A 20213-nucleotide genomic window follows, 5' to 3' on the forward strand; every position below is an offset into this window, starting at 1 on the left:
ATCACAATACATTATGTAACCAATACTACAAAGTTAGTAATTTCTTACTAAAGTTAGTAAACATTTAGTAAGAAATTAGGTAAACCAATCAATAAATGATTGCACACCTGAGCATCTTCAACTGGCGCTTGAAGTAATTGACGGAAGTTTTCATGATCGGGTAAATCTTGATAGCCGGCCTTCTTCCAGCTATCTATAGTCTTAAAAGAATGGTATATGCCACCAATTAAAATAATACAGTTAAATGTACCTCTCCATGATAAATGAGTATTAAGAAGAAAGTGTCTAAGAGAAGTATTCTATCAGGAAGGATACTGGATGAGTCCAGAAGGACAGGCTACATAGAGTATTAAACAACAATAGATAAGTTTGTTCATAAACGCATCAAGTCTAACATACTTCAGGGACTCCATTGAAAGAATAAGAGTAAAGAGTCGGTTGTATCATTATCAATGAGTTGGTCACGTCTTCTCTGTTCAACTTATCCCTGTGTCACAGAGCAAGTGAGTGGATATACTAATAACAAACGATATTCTACCTGTAGTAGGAGCTCTCATCAGGGCTGCAATTGAATACTTGTAAAAACTGGGACCTTCTCAAATGAAACATGAACTGCAAAAAAGCCAGCAACATACACATACATAATACAGTAAGTATGGTAGGATATACCTGAGGATAAAGTGACATGTTGTCAGCAAATCTAAAGGAGCTTGGGTCATCTTTATGATACTCACCAAATTTCTGACACTAGAGAATTAAGAAACTCAACATTATCCATGTACAATGTAATAAAGCAATTGAAGGCTGGAGGGCACTTTAGTGTAAACATTAGAAACAGATGTCCAATATTATTATTGTTCAACAAAGCATTCAACAGATAACTGTAATTGTTAAACTACAACTACTCAGTGCCAACCCCACACAATTATGAGTAAAAAAGCAAATCTTAATAGTACCACAGACAATGATTTAACAATAGGGAGTCTGAATGACATCTGTCTCTATTCACCATAATTCCACCTTTATTCACCATAATTATATTACAGTACTGCCAGCCAACACTTCCTTCATCATGATAGCAATGCATGTACTACACAATTTTAGTTTCTCTCATGAAACTTACCAAACGAATGAGCATTCTATCAAGCCATCTTAAGACATCAGGGCCATCATCAATGTCAGATCTAGCAATGATAATAAAATTATATATAAAGACTGCTAAATGCATCATTACTTTTGAACAGCAAGACGTGCCATTACACCAGCAGCTGTCTCTTGATCAAATCCGCCAGAAACATGACTCAGGTTAGTAGCTGCATCAGCCCAACTGAACAAAAGAAAATTGTATGCGTATATATTCCCCAGGACAAATTTAATATGATGTTTTTAGGCCATAAAAATACATCAGCATAATTATTTTTATTATAACTATAAGTATTAATATTAAAACTGAATGAAATTCCATGAAAAACCACAACCACAGGTAAGTCGAATAACTTACTGCCTGGCAATGGTGGTGACCCTGACTCTCTTTTGACCGGACGAGTGTTGGTAAAATGTTATAAATTGCATTGCCCCTGGTTGTCCTTGTGGTATATTGCCGGCCTGTTGATTGCATACCTCAAAGAACACAGCAACAGAAGTAGAGGGATCAATACCGGGGATCTTCCAAGCAGCTGTACCGCCCACACCAATTTCCTATTCATGATTAAAAAATAATTCCTCCCCTTTCTAATAATTAAATGCAGCTTACATTATCGGATACATTCTGAGATCTCTTATTCAATGATATGCATGGACCAATAATACCATTAACTTTCAATTCTTTGGAGCACTATAGTACATTAAAATATGAGCAATCTCATTACCTCCAATGTACATATTGATCTTACCTTCACTTCAAGGGATGCATTGAAGCCCATCCTAAAATGATTGTTCTGTGCATCTTTTGCAAAGACTTTCTGAAACGTTTGCTTGAATAGCGAGGTATTGAAGGAATCTCCCATGACCATGTAACCGCTAATTAGTAAATAATGAAATAAAATTAATGTTACATAATAGGAGTAAAAGTACCAGTGGGATCACTGCATGTACCATTAACTAAGCAAATATTGAAGCTCTTTTTAATGCAAAGAGAGGTCTCGCTCTTACCCTGTGTATTTTGAGAAGTATCTCATCTCATTGAGGCCTGGTTGATCCAAAGCACAAGAGTATATATCAATGATGTGACCATTCTCTGCTGCTCTCTTAGCCAAACCATCATAATGCTACAAATCAAAAGAAGATAATACATTTAAGCAGATGTCATCATATCAATTCATAGACACATACATGTTTCCAACAAATAATTTTCAAGTCATGAACATTTGTAAAACAAGCCATTTTTTTGAAAAAAAAAGCAAAAGCTACAGCTCATGCTTTTTTCCAAAAAATGGCTCCTAAATCATCCCAAATTTTATCATATTTTCTGATGGCACATTGATGTACTTATCCTATGTAGAAACTTTGAGCTGTTTTTGACAAAGAATTTTCGAGTTACAATCATTTTTAATTTTTAAAAAACAGCAAAGGCTATAGCCTATGGTTTTTTCCAAAAATTGCTCCAAAATCACTTCCAATTTTTATTACATTAAAAAAATACATATCAATCTCTTTGTCCTTTGCATAAAGTTTAGGACCATTCCAATTAAAATTTTGGGGATTATGGCCATGCATGATGCATTGGTACTAACCTTGCATGCTTTCTTATGATATTTACAAGCGTCCTTCTCCAAGTCATGATGAGACCTAATGGGATCCTTAAGAGACTCACCAACAATCATACCAGGCCCTTGGGTACAGGGCCCCCCAATAAAGAGCATAACACGTGCACCAGCATTAGGAAAAGTAGCCTAATATTAAATATTAACAATATCATGATACATCCCTAGTAATAGCATGTACTATACTATATAGTACCTCTAGCAGGCTAACAGCTACAGAAAGAGCAACTCCAGTGGCTCTCAGTGGGCGGTTTCCTTGCTGGACTGTCCATGGGTCACGCTGTATGTCACCAATGAGGTCAGTCAGGTTCATATCAACATTCTGCAATGGCTGGAGAAACCTAAACAGGAACAAGAAGAATGAGCCCAAGCTACATGACTATACCCATATTATAACACTTGTGTAGATGGGACTAATAGCTTCTTATTATAATCACATTCTCAATGTGTCTAATTGATATTCTAGTCAAACCTGTTTTGTACTTGTCCAGGAGCGGGTCCTGCTGGATTAGCTGCTGGTGCTGGAGCTCGTGATCCTCCTCCTCCTCCTAGCCCCAGCTGCTCCTGGAGTTGCTTTGGTGAGACGTCTTTAGTGCCACGAAACACGTAGCACTTTGAATAACCGTCACAACCTAACTCGTGCAATTGGACCTGATAAAAAATAAATAAATATAAATAAATAAACATTAATAAAATTTATATAATACATAATTAATGAACCATACAGTAGTTCATTACGAGTACATTTTTTATGTCTTTATCTCTTCATTGTCTTACCATGCGTCCAAATGTAATGAGTCCAACCAGTGCATTGGGAGGAATGAGACTAAGAGACATTTGAAGTGACTCCTATCAATAGAATAATGTGTATATCATACAAGAGTATCTTTAACAAATGTAGATGTACATACTTTTAATGGCTGGAGATCTTCATAGTCTTGACAAGTGTCAACAACAAATAAAAAAATGGTAGGAGCCAACGCAGCTCTCTAGAAAGGGACACATCACAATGAAAATAAGAATAATGTGATAATGGCAATAATGATGTACTTGAAGATGGTATTCTATGGTAGAGAAATGAGATATAAGCTCTGCTGGTTGATTGGATTCTGATATGGCGGCATAATGTTGAGGAAACTGAATGAAACCAAACAAAAATGATAGAAATAATGACACCAATTTGAATATACTAAAGCTCACGGTATTCCTCTGATAACAGAAATTACATATCCAGCTTTTACTGCGATAGTCCACTTGACTATAGAGAAGATACAAATACGTGAAATGATGTCAAAATTTATCGGAAAGTAGCTTTTGGAATAAGATAATTGTACTATCTTACCAAAGTGGATTCAGGACTGCCCTACACTGAGAGCGTCCACACAATACTGGCTCATACTGGGCAGGAGGTAGCTCTGGTCTCTCCTTCAATGGAGTAATCATAGCAGCCATGGGAACTACCTTTATATCAAAAAAAGGAAAAATATAGTTTAATACCATGACACATGTAGCGTGACTTTTATTGAACTTTATAAGTACATGCTATATTTATATCAGTTTTAATTGTTACTAATTAGTTTCTAATTAGTGCCCCAATAAAAAGTGGTTAAAAACTTAACATATTATGTATTATCAGCACAATAATTACAGTACATACAATATAGGTAACAATGAATGTCTGTGTGTGTGTGTTTGGCCAAGTGTGTGTCATACCAGCTTTGCTGCTTCAATCCTAGTAGATGGCCAAACATTCCATGTAAGACGAACACCATCTCTGTCTTCATTTTGTTGGATAAAATCAGCCCAAGTCGACATTATTCTTACTATTCTAAAGTAAAGAGAGAAGATATGTACACAGAAGAAGAGGGAACAAAGACTTTTAATTTTAGCAGTATACTTGTGACGTCATATCAAACACGTAGGCATCACGTGATGAACAAAAGGACACGTGGAACAACGTGGCATAGAAAAGGAGTGGTTTAAAATTAAACCCCTCCTACAATATGGGAGTGGTTTAATTTTAAGACCACTCCTTTTGAAATTAAAAAGGAGCCACGTGCTTCCACGTGGGCTTAAACTCTCACGTGATTTTAATGAGTCCACCATCTTTGGGTTATGTCTAATTCTGAAGATCATCTCTCAGAGAGAGCTGGAGGGAGCAGCTCCTCAGATCCTCTCTCATCCCATCCTTCTGATCTCAGTCTTCCCAGCGCTCACTCTTTTCATGAGTTAAATTTCTTTCCTCTTGCCAGTCATAGCAGTACTTACGGTCTCGTCTCAATTAATGTAGGCGGGGTCAACAAGTTGCTAGTGGCGACAGTCAGTGGAGAGATTTATCGGTTGGAAATGGATCGAAAAACTTTGCAATCGTCTTGGAAGCAAATTACCTTCTCGTATATACCTGGTGAATTATATTTGTTTTAATCTTGTACATGTAAGTATTTTATTTTTTAATTAGCCGTAGCTGAAATTATTTCATTGGATGCATTTGTTATTGATCCTAATGGTGTGGTCGTGGGAGTGACTCTAATTAAGGTACGCCCATAATGTTATAATGTGCACCGTGTATAGACTGGGTTTCCCATAGGCTTTTGGCATAGTGCTCATGCAGATTCTCGTATAGGCATAATTCATTAATATTCATATTAAACTTATTAATAATAGTTAAATAGTTGTAATAAAATGGTTAAATAGTATACATGTACCACACCCACAAAATCATTGTCTAGCACCTTGCAGGCTATGTATACTGTCAATCACACTAGGAATTGCCCAGCTAGGAGCAACAGACCCCCACTATATGGTAGTTTATCAATCAATAAAATCATTTTTTTTTTACCAGCCTTCCAAACCTAAAGATGTCTATTTTAACATTTACGGTCTTCACTGTGACCCGAACTCTAGTCTCAATTGGGAGCAAATAGCTGGTACACTACTATACACATAGATTATATGATTAAAACCACTCTCTCGTCTCATAGAGGACTGGACTCCAGTGTCCTTACAGTTCATCCCTTACAAGTTACTCCACACAGAGTAACGGCACACTTTGTACATGCATGACAGTATCCTGTTCTTTTACTGTAGGATATATAATAAGGATTCTTGGGACTTCGTATTCCTTCTTCCTGGAAACGACCTCAATGTTCATATCTATCCCAAACAAGTGATGAACTCTTATTCTAATGGTAAATAATTAGGATACTAATTATGGCAGGTGTTATTTGAGGAAGAGGATAGCCTCTTGAGGTTTCCTGAGTTCAAAGACCTGAGGAGTAACATCACTGATGTTGTGATGGACACAAACAAGCTTGAATTTAAGCGCATCACTGCCTTTGGTTGCCAAAACGGATATATTAGATGCTCTTTTGTTGATGCATTAAATAATAGTAAGGATTTTTATGTGAGTCTATTACTGTAGCAATATTGGTACCGGTATGTAATACTTATTTGAATGTAATATTTATGGCATGGAGCAATTTTACGTATTTTTAAAACTAGCTCTTCTTAAGTTTGTTGATACTAACAGTCTTGATGGCCCAATGACATCGGTTAATTTATTATCGTCCTCTTTTGAAAACTTGCACCTGGTGGCCACCTCAGCAATCCAGCCTGCTGTTGTCTATAAGTGAGTTATTATTATTATTATTATTATTTATTTATTATTTTATCCTTAGAAATGTGTTTGGCGGAGAGACAATGGATGATTACATTGTTCTAGATCACTCTGATAAATTTGACAGCATAATCTGTTCATCGCTGGGAGACATTACATGTAATGGGTACAAGGAGCTGGTGATTGGCACATATGGGAAAGTAAGCTTTAGTTGAATATCCTGTAGCACATACTTTTGCTCACATTAAGAGCTCATGTATGACCAGTTATCATATTTGAAACACTTATTAGTGCCTTTAATATGCAAACACAGAAAGTCTTAATGTATGATGTCATATCCTTAGCATATCGGTAATCTAATCTGTAATTTGTATAATCTTTTGTAGATGATACTTGTGTATGGTTTTCAGAATCAAAAAGGTAGGGCTAGAAAAGTATGTTTGTTTATGATTTTTGAGAATGTATATTTTATGCACTTCAGAATGTATAATTTTATGTACTTGTTATGAATAGCTTGTACAGTGCACTACTGATATTCAAGTGCTCACTGTAGCTTTTTACAAGGTATTTTTACATTATGCAGACTTGCCTCAAGCTGAGCTCTTATGGAAGAGAGGTTTAGCCCATCCGGTACTATCAGTCACCATGTGTGATGTAACTGGTGATGGGTTGGATGAGATTATCATTCTCTCTACTGCTGGTGTTCACATATTGCAGGTTAGTGCAATACTGCTATTTATTAATACAATTTACTATAATGCTAATGATTCTAATTTAAATTGTAGTTAGTTCTGGATCTTTTTACTATTAATAATATTTTTTTATTTTTTTATGCCTAGCACGACTTGGATCAAGTTTGTACTTTATTTGTTACAAAACTAATAGAAATTATTGGACACAATCAGTATAATGGATCCCGTGAAGCAAATTGAGGTTTATAAAATTATTTTCATTTCATTCCATCAATTCATTGAAATTTTATACATAAATTTATTGGTAACAAATAATATTATAGCTAAGAGATTAAATATTAGTGAATGATTGCATGAAGACACTTAAGTAATAATGTTTGTGTCTGTCTCTAAGTCACATGTCCTGATCACGAATATCTTTCATCGCCACTTGCATTAGAAGCAGAGGAAAATAATCCTTTTAACACTGCGAGCTCTTTTTGAAGGAGAGCAACATAGTTTTTCAACTTTGCGTTATTTTCTTCAAGCTCTTGTACTCTTTTCTCTGTCTCCAGCACTCTCTTTCTAAACTTACTTCTGCTCTTTCTAACTGCGATATTGTTCCTGTGCCTCTTGTCCTTATAGTCATCAGTGCACTTGTCATTAATCTTCTGCTTTTTTGTCGTTTGCCGGGTCCTGGCTGCTGTGTCTTGAACTGTGGGAGGAGGAGAAGGAGCAGAGAGACTGGATGCTACAGGCGGTAGTGTTGGGTTAGCGGAAACGTTTGTTACATCATGAGGATTAGAAGTGGTTCCTACTCCTACAAGTGTAGATGTCTCCTCTTCACTGCGAATCGGCATCCCGGGAGGTTTCTGTTGATACCAATAGCCAGATGAGTAATAGTCGTTAGTAGTTTGACTGTAGTAGTCCTTTTGCTCACAGGCTTTCACTAATTCAGAGAAGTCCACAGACTCTTCTTCCAGCTGAAATCCGAGGTGAACTGATGAAGGTGGGGCTTGGCCAAATGGATATAAATTTCCTGAGGTTGCTTTTGCAGAAGCAGCTAAGCCCAAGTATTGCTCAATGCTGTATAGACTGTCTTTGTCTGCCATATAATTATAGTCCTTGCAGGCTTGCACCTTGAAGTGAGAGAATTACGAAATTTTCTTGCTTAATTTTGATTATTTCTTCTGCTGATGCAACCTTTTTATTTTAATTAATGTGACATAGATCTAACGTCATTTGCACATCATCTCTATTCTAATAATAGAAATTGAACTGCGCATGCGCATTGGAATGGGCGTTGTCTCACGTTAATTAATTATCACCTGACCAATAAAGAGTTGACTGATTTCAGGCTTTTGGAATGGAAGTCCATTATTTGCTGGTTTTGCTCTCACTTTCAGGCCTCCTGTCATTTGCAGTAGCTGTTGAAGGTATGAGAGGAGAGAATTGTTGTGTATGTTGCGTATGCATGTATTTTTTTAGTGAATGCAGCCACAGTAGAGCAATATCACTAGCTGTTTTTTTGCAATTGTGAATGGCATTGATAGTGGATGTATTCATGCATGAATAATGCCCCTATTGTTTATTGTGAGCTACTGATGTCTTCTATTGCTATTGTTTATTGTGACTTGCTGCTGTTGCAGCTAGCGTATTGGTTTGCATAGTATTTTCACAATAGCATGTGACAATTGTGTTATGATTGTAATCATTTTACTGGACTTGCATCGTTGCATCGTAGTAATGAATTCATTTAGTAGAAACTGAATTACCATACATGTACATGCACTGGGTGTAACTAATAATAGCTTTTACTACAAAAGACTCTACATGTTTTTATCATTAAGATGGCTATGAAGAGAGACTAAGAGAAGCTCTTAAGAAAGCACAGGAACAGGTCAATGCTAGTAATGCTACACTTGGTGCCACTTGCTATAAAGTATGTACGATGGTAATATAATTCTTATTTATCAATGTTTCTTCATTTGTCAGAGATTTGGGCACAATTTTGACTGTGAGCTATTTCCTCATGACAAAAAGGAGCCAGCAACTGGTGAGTTTTTGTTTTTAGCTTTAAAACACTTTCTAATTTTTATGTATATAGTCCACGAGTTGACTCCTTATGATATCAGCTATATTGGTGCTCTTGGAGATTCCATAACAGTACGTGCATGCATGCATGTACACATGAATTAATGTATCCTGTAGGCTGCAATGGGCTCTGCTGCTTGCACTGTCCTTGATGATTTGATAAGCTATCGTGGACAGTCATGGACGTATGTTAACATTTTCATTTATTCATTATTTAATATTGCTCTCTTTTTGCAGTATTGGTGGGCGCTTGGATTTGAAAAAAATCACTTCCATTCCAAGTACACTATTGACCTGTTCTTAGCCTTGATGCTATAGTATTGTGTAGATATTCTTCGCAAGTATAATCCTAACTTAAAGGGTTTCTCTACTGGGAATGGTGGACCAAACTCTGGGAATGCAAAGAACAATGTAGCGGTCATAGGAGCCATAGCTCAGTAAGTCTATAATATAGCAAAGGATTATCTATTTGTGTTCTTTAGAGATATGCCTGACCAAGCTAAAGAACTAGTTAAGCGTATGAAAGAGAGCATGGTAAGTATCTTTATTTGGTGTATTACTGTATGTATTATTCATTGAAACATTTTTGATAGAGTGAGGATGACTTCAATAACAAGTGGAAGCTTGTCTCTTTGTGGATTGGTGGCAACAACCTCTGTTCTTACTGCAAAAAAGTATGTCCTCCATAAGTAACACTACTATGGTCATATTCATGTAGAGAGAAAAACATTCTCCTGAGAACTATGTCAATAGCATCACCGCAGCACTTGATATTTTAAAGGAAGAGGTATGTCAATTGTCAACAATATGCTCATCTATCCTCATCCTTGTGTGATGTATAGCTTCCAAGGACTTTTGTTAACCTCATCCAAATTATTGATGTGACTCGCTTGGAGCCTCTAAAAGGACCCATCTGTGATCTTGTTCACTATGCTGTATGTGAATGCACACTAAAAGATTTAGAGGAAACCAGTAGAGCATCAACTGAATATCAAGTATGCACATGTTTATGGACTGATGGCATATTAAACATTAACGTGACTATTGCAGGAAGGCCTTGCTGATCTTGTCAACTCTGGTCGCTATGATGACAGAGATGACTTCACAGTTGTGTTGCAGCCATTTATGGAAGGAGTGGAGCTACCAAGATTAGATGTACTATACAACTTTTATTTACTGATTGATTATCCATTTTTAGAACGGCAAGCCTGATTTTAGCTATTTTGCGCCCGACTGCTTTCATTTTAGTAGCAAGGGGCACATGGAAGGGGCAATTGCACTGTGGAAGAATATGGTGATTTTAATGTACAAAGTGATAACTCATTTCTTTTATTTTAGTTTGAACCAGTTGGCAGCAAGACCTCAGGCTGGGATCTACCTGGAAAACTGTACTGTCCAACAGAGGTAATCACAGGTTACACTTATTATTAATATGCACTTAATTGACTTAAGCTAACTATGCAAATAAATGATGTTTCAGATTTCCTCTTAGTCTCTGGGTTTTTTTAAGTTTTAGAATATCTTTATCAATTAGGATAACAAGTACTTATTTACTAAGAAGAATAGTCCTCCACCTTCATTATTTGGTCAGTCAGGAACTGAGCAGTCTGCTGGTGTTACTACTGAAGGTGATAAAGCTACACACTCCGCTTCAATTGCTGTCAGTGCAAGCATTGGTGCTGTGTCTTTGCTTGTTGTTGTAATAATTGTAATAGTTATTGCTTTTAAACTACGCAATAAAAGAAGAGCAAGAGGAATTGGAGAGCAAATACCGTTGTTTAGCAATAACTGAATTTGATTTTTACTCTATATTTTTGCGTGTGTTCATAATTTTTATTATTGCTTTTTTAATAAATCTAATTGTGTTAATGTTATAATTATTTATAAACGTTGTTCATATACACAGAAAATAGTGCAATAATTAGTCATGCTTTAAAATGCTCTGTGTTGATCTGTCGTTTATAACCATTCTTCTGAACGTGAGATTAATCCTTACATCTCGTACACCTTTCCTGACAGGCAGTGAGTGGTACCACTCTCTATTTGTAGGAGACCTCATTAATAGGAGGCTTCCGCTCAAGAGGTTTATCTTTACAGGACTAATGTCTTTCCTCTTGGCATTTTTACCTCGAGACTGACTGTGACGGAATACGAAATCTCTCTCGGCTCCAAAAGAGAGAGAAGCAATCATCCCAAGCGGATCTAATTCTCTCTCATCATCACGATGCTCTCCTATGTGGTCGTCCCCGTTTTTGTACCGGTTAACAAGGACAAAGTTAAATTTGTCTCCGCTTGCCCACTCCACAGCACTTTTCAATGAACTAATTATTGGTATCCAAGCATTACTATTGAGGCTAATCCCAGAGAAGGAATATTTTAAACCTTTATCACCAAATGCAGTCTGCTGCCTTGGTATGGGTATAGTTTTGCCTCCAATCTTCACAATATTAGGACTTTGATCAAAGTAAGGAGCGAGGGTCTCTTCCAGCTGCTTTAGAACTGTTTTAGAATCTCCTAGACTCATGAAGCTAGGATAATAGAGTACGTTGAGTCCAACTTCTGGTCTTTCCAATCTAGTGATAACATCAGTACAAAGATGGAAGGACTCTCCTGAACTGCTGGTAAAGTCACGTCTCTTTCTTGCTGGTTCGAGATCTTTAACATCAGCATCACTTTCATCATTCCTCTTTCTTTTTAGTACAAAAGTGTCCATTTTGTCAATACAGCCACACCTTTTATCCAGCAAATTTTAATTTGTGCGCGTCAGGCTTCGTAGCGGTGACGGCAAAGGCAAAAAAACACTGCTTAAAAGTTTTGTCTGGGTTATCTTTTCTACATTTTGAGTGCTGTGCCTAGTCTTTAGTCAAAACTAGTCCTTCAGTGCTAGAATCATGGCGGACATTGACGAAGAAGTGACAGCTGAAACATCCCCCGCACAGGAGCCCGTCCTGGAAGAGCAGCAGGGGCAGCCATCCACAACCACTTCTGTTTCAGCTCAAAACGATGAACCTGCTCAAGGTGTGATAATTTTAAATAGAGATGCCTTTTCCAGCCTACTATGAGGGCTTGTATGTCTACACAGTATTTATAGTAACAGTATGGGCTTGTTAAATGGTTTCAATTTCTATGAACAATTATTATATTGTAGATAGTTATTCTGCCTGCCTTTCTCCCCTCACTATACCTTTCTCCCCTCACTATACCTTTCTCCCCTCACTATTCTTTTTCTTGTATGCTTCATCTAAGATACTGTGCAAAGATGTACAGTATATATACATACAATTCTATCGGGGAAATTAAATTTGCAGCGCCTGATAATTTACTCAAAACATGAGTAGCAGTTCTCAAGTGTGAAAATTAAAGCTCAGTGAATTGAATCAATAGCATTAGCACTCAATGAAAGGACTATCAAACGCACACAGAAAGACAGAGGTGCATGTTCTCTATGTACACTTGGTAGTAGCTTCACCCTCTTGTAAATACTGTTGGTTCTGATTGTCATCATTTTATTAGCATGGACCAGTATATATATATAAATGCCTGGTATTCGCTCAGGAAAATGTTATTCTTTCATTTTGTGTTATTTTTCTAAAGGAGAAGAATCTAGTGAGCCTAAGCCTCCTGCACAAGAAGAGAGTGCCCCAGAGCCAGGGCCTGATGAGATAAAGAAAGATGCTGTCCCTCCATCAATATGTAAGCATGCTAATTGATGTATACTTTTCTGTTACTCATTGTGTATTCATTTTATTAAAATAATATTTATTTTTCAGCTGGTAATCATCTTAAGCAACTGCTGGTCGGAACTTTGCTTCATAAAGCAAAGAAAGGTTCCAAGACTCTCCCAAGGCTGTACAATATTTCTACCGATCTTGTGAGACTCGTGTGGAACTCTAAGAGAAAACCAGTTGCTAAGGCACAAAGTATGTCGTATGATTATTCAGCTTTGTTTATAACATATGTGAACAAGTCACTTAGTTTATCATAACTACTACCGTATGGTTCAAAAGCTGTGTTAATTTCACTGTTGGTGAAGAGTTTGTGATTAGTTGTTTGGGTATGTTGTATGGCATCTTCACACGGCAACATTCGTTTGTGGTCAGTTACATCACACTGATGATTGGGTCTGTGTACCCTAAAGAATGCAATTAAATTAATCAGACACCACTCTACAGATAATTATTTCAAAGTGTCATTAAGGAGGAATATTGTTATAAACATGTTCATTAAAGACACACTAAGGAGATGCGTGAAGTTCTAATAGCATTATATGCATAAATGTATACCTTGTGAGGTGTCATTAGGGCTGCATTCCTCACTGCTTATCAACTTGTACTCACTATAATTCACACCAATTGATTGCACAGTGATAACATGAGCCACTCACCTTTTCATATGCTTAATGATGCTTGTATTTTTCTGTATAATTATTGCATAGAGTGTTTGTTATAATACTAGCTGCATGTTTATACAATCGTTGTTATAATAATAAACATACATGTCCATTGAAGTGTTAATAGACGTATTATTGTGTAGACTCAACGTATAATAATAATAGAACAATTGCTTTCTATATGCCACCTTCTCTCTCTCTTTCTTCCCCAATCTCTCAGTTCCTCTATCTCAAATCCAAGAAGTCCTCAGAGGCAGAAGTACTGATTCATTCAAGCTCCATCAAACCACCTCTGACGAGAATTGTTGTTTTTCAATACGCTATAACGAAGGGCCCAGTGCCAAGACACTCGACCTTATTGCTGCTACGCCAGATGAAGCTGATTTGTGGATCAACGGATTACTAGCACTAACTTTCTCAGGTGTGTGTGCACACATACACTGATAACACCATGCATGTATTGTACACATGACAGCAGCAAGAATGAAAAATATTATATACTTGTACATGTAATAGAAGTACACAGTGTTTGTTATTAGTAATTGTATCTTGTTCTCACCTACCACTGATATGCAAACAAAATTATCTAATTATATTATTATATTATGCTTCTTATGAACGTGTCTGTATACACTATAGGTGTGTCCCAAAGCACTAGTGATGTAAGAAAAAGGTTAGTTCCAATTCCTTATTGTTGCTTTTGGTTGTCATGGCTGCTCCTATTAATGTATGGACATTGACTGTAGGTGGCTGAGAGCTTTGTTTGATGAAAGTGATGAGAATGGCGATGGAGACTTGAGCCTTAGAGAAATTGTTAACATGATGAAGAGACTTAACGTTGGAATATCTACTAAAATAATCAGGAAAATGTTTAAAGTTAGCGAGGGAGGGAATTGAGAGAAAGACGGGGTCAGAGTTTCCCACAGGATTTGGGAGCTGCTAAAAACTGGCTAAAGATCCTTATAATAGCACATAGTATTCTGAAAAAATCATAAGGAAAGAATTCTACATTTTTATAATGTTTTTTTGAAATATATACTTGCTTTTATGTTGTATAGCGAGTTTAAACTGATTCCGATCGAATTCGGTTTTTTAATAAATTTTTAAAATTACTCCAAAATCAGGCCAAAGTCCCTGTACTATAGTACAGGGTCTTCAGCCAAATTTTACCAAAAATTAAAAAAAGAGGATTTTTCATTTTTATAATTTTTTCTGATGCATATACATGTTCTTATGTTGTGTAGAAAGTTTGAGCTGATTCCGATCAAATTTGGATTTTTTATGAATTTTTAAAGTTACTCCAAAATTGGCCCAAAGTCCCTGTACTATAGTACAGGGTGTGTGGCCAAATTTCACAAAAAATGAAAAAGAAAAAATTCTCAATTTTATAATTTTTTCTGATGCATTTACATGTATTTATGTTGTATATCAAGTTTGAGCTGATTCCAATCAAATTTTAATTTCTTATGAATTTTAAAGTTGCCCAAAATACTATTTTTGTATTGTAGTGCTTGTCAGCTCATGAAGCTCATGCTGTTTAGCTCACTTAGCATGCTTTGTGGGAAACCCTGAAGGAGGGGGAATACAAATAAAATATAAATATTACTATTAATGTATTATAGGAAGCTGATAGTGATGGCAATTCTGATCAAAAACTCAATTTTGAAGAGTTTTCTGCTCTTTTTCACAATCTCGCTAACAGGCCAGAACTAAAGAACCTCTTTACTCTGTAATAAGACACATACAACAACTGTGTCTGTTTGTGTACACTATTGTATTAACAGTTGTATTAGTGAATTTACTTTCAGTATAATCTTTAGCCTCTTATTAATTTCTTCCTAAATCTAGTTTGTATATACATTTACGTGTACATAAACTATTGCACTTTTTAATTCTCTCCCTTTTATGTATTTGACTAGTTATGCTTCATCCGATGAAGGGAGTTATATGACAATCCAAGATCTTACCTCTTTCTTAGTCAATGCGCAGAATATGAGTGAAGTCACTGATGATTATTGTCAGAGTATCATTGAGAGATTTGAGCCATCAGAGGAAGGGAAATCTAAACTATTGCTTAGCCTTGATGGTGAGTAATATTTAGTACAAATACATACATGTACATCGTGTACACGTATATGATCCTAATATAAATTAATGTACATGTATTTAGGTTTTACCCAGTACATGTTGAGTCCTGATAATGACGTGTTTAAGCGACAGCATAAAAGCGTTTATCAAGACATGACACAGCCATTATCTCATTATTTCATTGCCTCATCTCACAATACGTAAGTTTAATGATAATCAATAGACCTATATCATATAATTCTCTATCTCTGTTTCTCCTACAGTTATCTATTGGAAGATCAGTTAAGTGGTCCGTCATCTGTTGATGCTTATATCAAAGCTTTAAACAAAGGCTGCCGTTGTGTTGAATGTGAGTTATTATTATTACAGTCTTCCTCTAGTCTTCCTCTACATTAACTGCAATCTTTCCTCTTATAATACTAGCCCTAGTCTTTCCTCTAGTAGCATTATCATTATTATTTAAATTATTACTTTAATTTAATTTTATTGATATTTATTAGTGGATTGTTGGGACGGCGATGACAATGAGCCAATCATATATCATGGGCATACACTGACCTCCAAGATATTGTTTAAAGATGTTATAGTTGCAATCAAGGAGCATGCCTTTACTGCTTCACCGTGAGTCATTGATCAATTCATATGCCATGTATTAGTTTATATACCGTATAGGGGGTATATTTCCCGGGGAAAATATTTCACGAAAATCACCTTTTAACCTATTCACAAGGAAAATTTTTGCGTTTTTCTTCTACTGACCATTATTAGTATGGTGAAAAACAATTTTCATAGGTAAAAATTTTCACGAATTTTTTAAAACCGTGAAATTAGCGAAATTAAATCCCCGTGAAATATACCCCTTATACGGTAATATTACATGTACATGTGTGTATCATCTACATCATTTACATGTATAATTATTGTTAATTTACAGCATTTATTGTATTGATCAATGTTCTATAGTGTGTGATTATGCTGATTTTTTATAATAATAGGTATCCTGTTATTTTGTCCATTGAGAATCACTGTGGCATCAAGCAGCAGGCTGTAATGGCTGAGCATATGATTGACATATTTGGTGAAATGTTGCATAGAGATCAGAGGGATGAGGAAAGGGGTGTACTACCCTCCCCTGAAGAAATGAAATATAAAATATTGATTAAAGTATAATTTAAAGAGTAATTTAATTGTTATGACTTTTATCCCCCCCCTCCCTCTTTCTCCCTCTCTCTCCTTTTCAAAGGCCAAGAAGCTGCACCCAGATCAGGAGGATAAAAGTGATGGAGAAGGTGAAGTCACTGATGAAGATGAAGCTGCTGAAATAGACCCTGAGGTACATGTACTGTACATGTATATCCATTAGTAAACATAAATCAACAGTACACATGTATACACATTTAGAATATTGCTATGTGTATGATATGCATGTTTTAATTCCTATAGGATATAAAAAAGGCTCAATCATCAAGTGATAAAGGGGCTACTGCTGATCCTGTTGAACCCACTGGTGCTACTGGGAATGAGTTAACTGTTACAGGGCAGCCAGAGGCAAGGAGAGTGGTTGAAAGTAAGAAGAGATCCTTTAGGAGAAGGACTAACACTGCACCCAGTAATAATAAGGTATAAGATACATTATTTCCTAATATGTGCATGTAGGATTTTTTTATTTTGTTTTAGCCAACTGCTAAGCGAAAGTTGTCCAGTAAACTATCAAAATGTGTCAATTACGTTCAGTCGGTTCATTTTAAAGGATTTGATAGCACTCATGAAAGTAAGAGACAGGAATTAAAAGAACTCATTATTACCAAGATTTATTTATTTATTTATCTATGCAGTTCCATTCTTCCACATGTCTTCATTTGGTGAATCCAGTGCATTCAAATCTTCCGAAGAATCAGGAGCACATTTCCTCGAGTATAACAAGAAGCACTTGAGCCGAACCTATCCATCAGGAAGGAGGGTTGACTCCAGTAACTATGAACCCATTAATATGTGGAATGCTGGCTGCCAGATAGGTATAATGATGATAAAGTAAAGTATTTTATTATTATTTTTTGTTGTACAGTTGCCCTCAACTATCAAACTCCTGGTAAATCAATGGACTGGAATATGGGGAAATTTCAACAAAATGGAGGATCCGGTTACGTATTGAAACCTGAAATAATGAGAGAAGGTACACATGTGCATATAATTTAAAGCAATAATAATTAGTAATAATATTGTACTATTATTGTTAGATTTTGCTTATTTTGATCACATGGATAAAGCTGGTCCCAGTGGAATATCACCAAAAGTACAAACAACTTTCACTCTCGTATCTCTATCATAATCACCTCCATCACCTCTCCCCCCCTCTCTCTCTCTCTCTCTCTTTGTCTCAGGTTGTTACTATTTCAATCATCAGTGGACAGCAGCTCCCTAAGCCAGAGGGTGGATCCACTACAGGGGAGGTTATTGATCCATACGTACAGATACAGTTTGCTGGATTACTTAAAGACTGCGCTCAGTTTAAAACTAAAGTTATAAATGATAATGGTAATTACTGTCCTCAGTGTTTCCTGTATTATATAGTGTTGTGTTTTTTAGGTTTTAATCCAGTGTGGAACGAGACCTTCCAAAAGATTGTGTGCTTCCCTGAGTTAGCATTGATTAGGTTCAAAGTTATGGACTATGATCTATTGTCCAAGGACGATTTCATTGGACAGTTCACTCTACCACTAGATAGCATTGAGACAGGTAATTATTATTATAACTAATCATTGGTTCAGGTAGCTATAATTTTAGAAAAGCATAAATTGGCAAAGTTATTTCATTATTTTTTAAGTTTCAATGAATCCATCTAGCTTTTTTTGTAACGTAAATTTTTATTATTTTTTCTAGGATATCGTCATATTCATTTACGTAACAAAGATTGGGAATTACTTGACAATGCTACCCTATTTGTTCATGTAACTGTTGAAGATCTTGTTGCTCCTTCACCCAAATCAAAGGTACATGTATATTGTATTCTAATTAATACACACGTACATGTACATGTACTTGCATGTACTTGACTATTATTTATTTATTTACTTATTTATTCGTTTGCAGGAACGATTAAGAGTTACTGCTGTCAAGAAATCAAGACAGGTCAGTATTTATTATGATCTTTATTAATCTTCATGACTCTATTCATTTTATAGTACACTTTAATGAAGTACTGTCAATTCCCTCCTATTGATAATTTACTGAGGCCACTCAATTTAACGCTAAAGACTGGAACTGATCTTGTAGAGGACACTGCATTTGCTACTCTATTGTTTAAGGTCTGTGAATTTATCATTATGCTTGAATTATTGTAGTAATAATTAACATGTTTCTTTTTTCATTTCTCTTTTATTTTCATTGTATTTCATATACATGAAGGATGCATGTTGTAAAGCTAATCTATCAGAGTCCATTGAAGCAATGTTCCAGCAAGCTAAGTTGCACAATGTGAAACTGCATCTATTCAAAACTGAAGGGGAGAACTTTGCTTATCAAGTTTCACCTGTCAGTTCATCAAGATCGCCATCCTTGCATAGAATGCTACAAACATTTGACAGGGTAAATAATTTGTTTTAGCAAAATGAGTCTGATTTTTATTTCCACATAGCTTAATGCTCAAATTATAACGCTGCTCAATATATCACCATCAATTATTACTGAGGTAGCATATTGATGTACATACCTAACCTCAATTCTCTTTTCTTACCTTTTGTCTAGTTGGAAAGTGTTTTGGAAGAAATCCTCCAACAAAAAGTAAAAACTATCATTGATTACTATGTGGTATTAATAACGTTTATCTTTTTTAGGAAGAATTTAATAAATCTTTGTCTCCTCTGACCCCACCAAAAGTTCAGCAGGTTAGAATTCATTTATGAATCTTTCTGCATCAGACATAGAGTAATGTCCCCACCCCTTATTGTTGTCAAAATGAAAAGAAGAGAATTCTCCATTTTAATAATTTTTTCTAATACATGTTGTTATGTTATGTTTCAAGTTTGAGCTGATTCTGATAAAATTTAAATTCTTAATGAAGTTGCTTCAAAATTGAGCCAAAGTCCCTGTACTATTAGTAACGTGAAAAAAGGTGTTAAAAGGTGTAAAAAAAGGTGAAAAAAAGGTGAGAAAAAAAGTGTTAAAAAAGGTGTTTAAAAAGGTGTTTAAAAAGGTGTAAAAAAGGTGAGAAAAAAGGTGTTAAAAGGTGTTAAAAGGTGAGAAAAAAGTGTAAAAAAAAATGTGAAAAAGGTGTGAAAAAAGGTGTGAAAAAAGGTGTAAAAAAAGGTGAGAAAAAAGGTGAGAAAAAAGGTGTTAAAAAAAGAAAGAAAAAAGGTGTTAAAAGGTGTAAAAAAAGGTGAGAAAAAAGATGTTAAAAGGTGTTAAAAAAGGTAAAGAAAAAGATGTGAAAAAAGGTGATAAAAAAAAGTGAAAAAAAGGTGTTAAAAAGGAGTTAAAAAAGGTGTTAAAAAAGGTAAGAAAAAGGTGTTAAAAGGTGTGAAAAAAGGTGAGAAAAAAGGTGTTAAAAGGTGTGAAAAAAGGTGTTAAAAAGGTGAGGAAAAAGGTGTAAAAAA

The 20213-nt window shown here is 35.6% G+C and overlaps 6 protein-coding genes across 7 annotated transcripts in view; 3 read left to right on the forward strand and 3 right to left on the reverse strand.

Moving 5' to 3' along the window:
* Nucleotides 1–38: 38 nt before the first annotated feature.
* On the reverse strand, nucleotides 39–4683 carry LOC100633746 (protein transport protein Sec23A-like). 2 transcript variants are annotated; one of them, XM_011412142.2, is made up of 20 exons: nucleotides 4476–4683; nucleotides 4105–4223; nucleotides 3963–4020; nucleotides 3813–3899; nucleotides 3674–3751; nucleotides 3540–3611; nucleotides 3235–3413; nucleotides 2959–3103; nucleotides 2733–2891; nucleotides 2152–2267; nucleotides 1893–2019; nucleotides 1754–1834; nucleotides 1502–1698; nucleotides 1235–1327; nucleotides 1124–1184; nucleotides 670–747; nucleotides 539–612; nucleotides 400–487; nucleotides 251–337; nucleotides 39–200 (listed from the first exon to the last, which is right to left on the reverse strand). In XM_011412142.2, exons 1-20 carry the CDS (start codon nucleotides 4575–4577, stop codon nucleotides 54–56), a joined length of 2148 nt encoding a protein of 715 aa, XP_011410444.1. In that variant the 5' UTR covers nucleotides 4578–4683; the 3' UTR covers nucleotides 39–53. The 2 variants fall into 2 exon arrangements, with proteins under 2 accessions (XP_011410444.1, XP_019849296.1); XM_019993737.1 differs by having other exon boundaries at nucleotides 539–747.
* A 164-nt stretch (nucleotides 4684–4847) lies between these two features.
* LOC105316887 (kaptin-like) lies at nucleotides 4848–7367 on the forward strand. The gene is made up of 11 exons (XM_019993766.1): nucleotides 4848–5166; nucleotides 5221–5297; nucleotides 5605–5689; nucleotides 5744–5798; nucleotides 5850–5928; nucleotides 5980–6151; nucleotides 6264–6390; nucleotides 6440–6578; nucleotides 6765–6798; nucleotides 6962–7095; nucleotides 7218–7367. The coding sequence occupies exons 1-11, from the start codon at nucleotides 4878–4880 to the stop codon at nucleotides 7308–7310; spliced, it is 1284 nt and encodes a 427-aa protein (XP_019849325.1). The 5' UTR covers nucleotides 4848–4877; the 3' UTR covers nucleotides 7311–7367.
* On the reverse strand, nucleotides 7317–8262 carry LOC100633411 (CCAAT/enhancer-binding protein gamma-like). The gene has a single exon (XM_003382466.3). It carries the CDS (start codon nucleotides 8159–8161, stop codon nucleotides 7478–7480), a length of 684 nt encoding a protein of 227 aa, XP_003382514.1. The 5' UTR covers nucleotides 8162–8262; the 3' UTR covers nucleotides 7317–7477.
* Nucleotides 8263–8308: 46 nt separating this feature from the next.
* Nucleotides 8309–11012, forward strand: LOC100633874 (phospholipase B1, membrane-associated-like). Its single transcript, XM_019993761.1, has 15 exons — nucleotides 8309–8485; nucleotides 8900–8991; nucleotides 9045–9105; nucleotides 9157–9215; nucleotides 9261–9328; nucleotides 9381–9424; nucleotides 9472–9580; nucleotides 9626–9677; nucleotides 9737–9817; nucleotides 9862–9930; nucleotides 9986–10138; nucleotides 10194–10298; nucleotides 10342–10437; nucleotides 10482–10547; nucleotides 10678–11012. Exons 1-15 carry the CDS (start codon nucleotides 8416–8418, stop codon nucleotides 10933–10935), a joined length of 1383 nt encoding a protein of 460 aa, XP_019849320.1. The 5' UTR covers nucleotides 8309–8415; the 3' UTR covers nucleotides 10936–11012.
* Nucleotides 11009–11887, reverse strand: LOC100634001 (DNA oxidative demethylase ALKBH2-like). The gene has a single exon (XM_003382387.3). It carries the CDS (start codon nucleotides 11854–11856, stop codon nucleotides 11065–11067), a length of 792 nt encoding a protein of 263 aa, XP_003382435.1. The 5' UTR covers nucleotides 11857–11887; the 3' UTR covers nucleotides 11009–11064.
* Nucleotides 11888–11920: 33 nt separating this feature from the next.
* The window catches only part of LOC100634128 (1-phosphatidylinositol 4,5-bisphosphate phosphodiesterase delta-1-like), a 9491-nt gene continuing 1198 nt past the window's right edge, over nucleotides 11921–20213 (forward strand). The window contains exons 1-27 of the mRNA XM_003382388.3: nucleotides 11921–12161; nucleotides 12738–12836; nucleotides 12914–13063; nucleotides 13754–13954; nucleotides 14173–14206; nucleotides 14280–14409; nucleotides 15156–15262; nucleotides 15453–15619; nucleotides 15704–15821; nucleotides 15885–15970; nucleotides 16122–16242; nucleotides 16617–16785; nucleotides 16865–16954; nucleotides 17065–17241; nucleotides 17299–17392; nucleotides 17457–17636; nucleotides 17687–17794; nucleotides 17859–17914; nucleotides 18003–18156; nucleotides 18208–18357; nucleotides 18502–18611; nucleotides 18712–18750; nucleotides 18804–18926; nucleotides 19027–19206; nucleotides 19256–19309; nucleotides 19366–19401; nucleotides 19455–19505. Of these exons, the coding sequence (XP_003382436.2) occupies nucleotides 12035–12161; nucleotides 12738–12836; nucleotides 12914–13063; nucleotides 13754–13954; nucleotides 14173–14206; nucleotides 14280–14409; nucleotides 15156–15262; nucleotides 15453–15619; nucleotides 15704–15821; nucleotides 15885–15970; nucleotides 16122–16242; nucleotides 16617–16785; nucleotides 16865–16954; nucleotides 17065–17241; nucleotides 17299–17392; nucleotides 17457–17636; nucleotides 17687–17794; nucleotides 17859–17914; nucleotides 18003–18156; nucleotides 18208–18357; nucleotides 18502–18611; nucleotides 18712–18750; nucleotides 18804–18926; nucleotides 19027–19206; nucleotides 19256–19309; nucleotides 19366–19401; nucleotides 19455–19505 (3111 nt within the window). The 5' untranslated portion in view covers nucleotides 11921–12034. The remainder of the gene's footprint in view (nucleotides 12162–12737; nucleotides 12837–12913; nucleotides 13064–13753; nucleotides 13955–14172; nucleotides 14207–14279; nucleotides 14410–15155; nucleotides 15263–15452; nucleotides 15620–15703; nucleotides 15822–15884; nucleotides 15971–16121; nucleotides 16243–16616; nucleotides 16786–16864; nucleotides 16955–17064; nucleotides 17242–17298; nucleotides 17393–17456; nucleotides 17637–17686; nucleotides 17795–17858; nucleotides 17915–18002; nucleotides 18157–18207; nucleotides 18358–18501; nucleotides 18612–18711; nucleotides 18751–18803; nucleotides 18927–19026; nucleotides 19207–19255; nucleotides 19310–19365; nucleotides 19402–19454; nucleotides 19506–20213) is intronic.

Source organism: Amphimedon queenslandica, unplaced genomic scaffold, assembly GCF_000090795.2.
Source record: "Amphimedon queenslandica unplaced genomic scaffold, v1.1 AMPQUscaffold_13521, whole genome shotgun sequence".
Taxonomy (NCBI): Eukaryota; Metazoa; Porifera; class Demospongiae; order Haplosclerida; family Niphatidae; genus Amphimedon; species Amphimedon queenslandica.

Coding starts and splice junctions, on each gene's coding strand:
- LOC100633746 (XM_019993737.1), bottom strand. CDS start 4,577: ATGTCGACTTGGGCTGATTTTATCCAACAAAATGAAGACAGAGATGGT. Junction 3,104..3,234: donor CCTGGACAAGTACAAAACAG/GTTTGACTAGAA, acceptor GTTCCTGTTTAG/GTTTCTCCAGCCATTGCAGA. Junction 2,892..2,958: donor TAGCTGTTAGCCTGCTAGAG/GTACTATATAGT, acceptor ATTTAATATTAG/GCTACTTTTCCTAATGCTGG.
- LOC105316887 (XM_019993766.1), top strand. CDS start 4,878: ATGTCTAATTCTGAAGATCATCTCTCAGAGAGAGCTGGAGGGAGCAGC. Junction 5,167..5,220: donor TACCTTCTCGTATATACCTG/GTGAATTATATT, acceptor TTTTTTAATTAG/CCGTAGCTGAAATTATTTCA. Junction 6,152..6,263: donor TGTTGATGCATTAAATAATA/GTAAGGATTTTT, acceptor TTTTAAAACTAG/CTCTTCTTAAGTTTGTTGAT.
- LOC100633411 (XM_003382466.3), bottom strand. CDS start 8,161: ATGGCAGACAAAGACAGTCTATACAGCATTGAGCAATACTTGGGCTTA.
- LOC100633874 (XM_019993761.1), top strand. CDS start 8,416: ATGGAAGTCCATTATTTGCTGGTTTTGCTCTCACTTTCAGGCCTCCTG. Junction 9,106..9,156: donor CAAAAAGGAGCCAGCAACTG/GTGAGTTTTTGT, acceptor TTATGTATATAG/TCCACGAGTTGACTCCTTAT. Junction 9,931..9,985: donor TTGATATTTTAAAGGAAGAG/GTATGTCAATTG, acceptor TGTGATGTATAG/CTTCCAAGGACTTTTGTTAA.
- LOC100634001 (XM_003382387.3), bottom strand. CDS start 11,856: ATGGACACTTTTGTACTAAAAAGAAAGAGGAATGATGAAAGTGATGCT.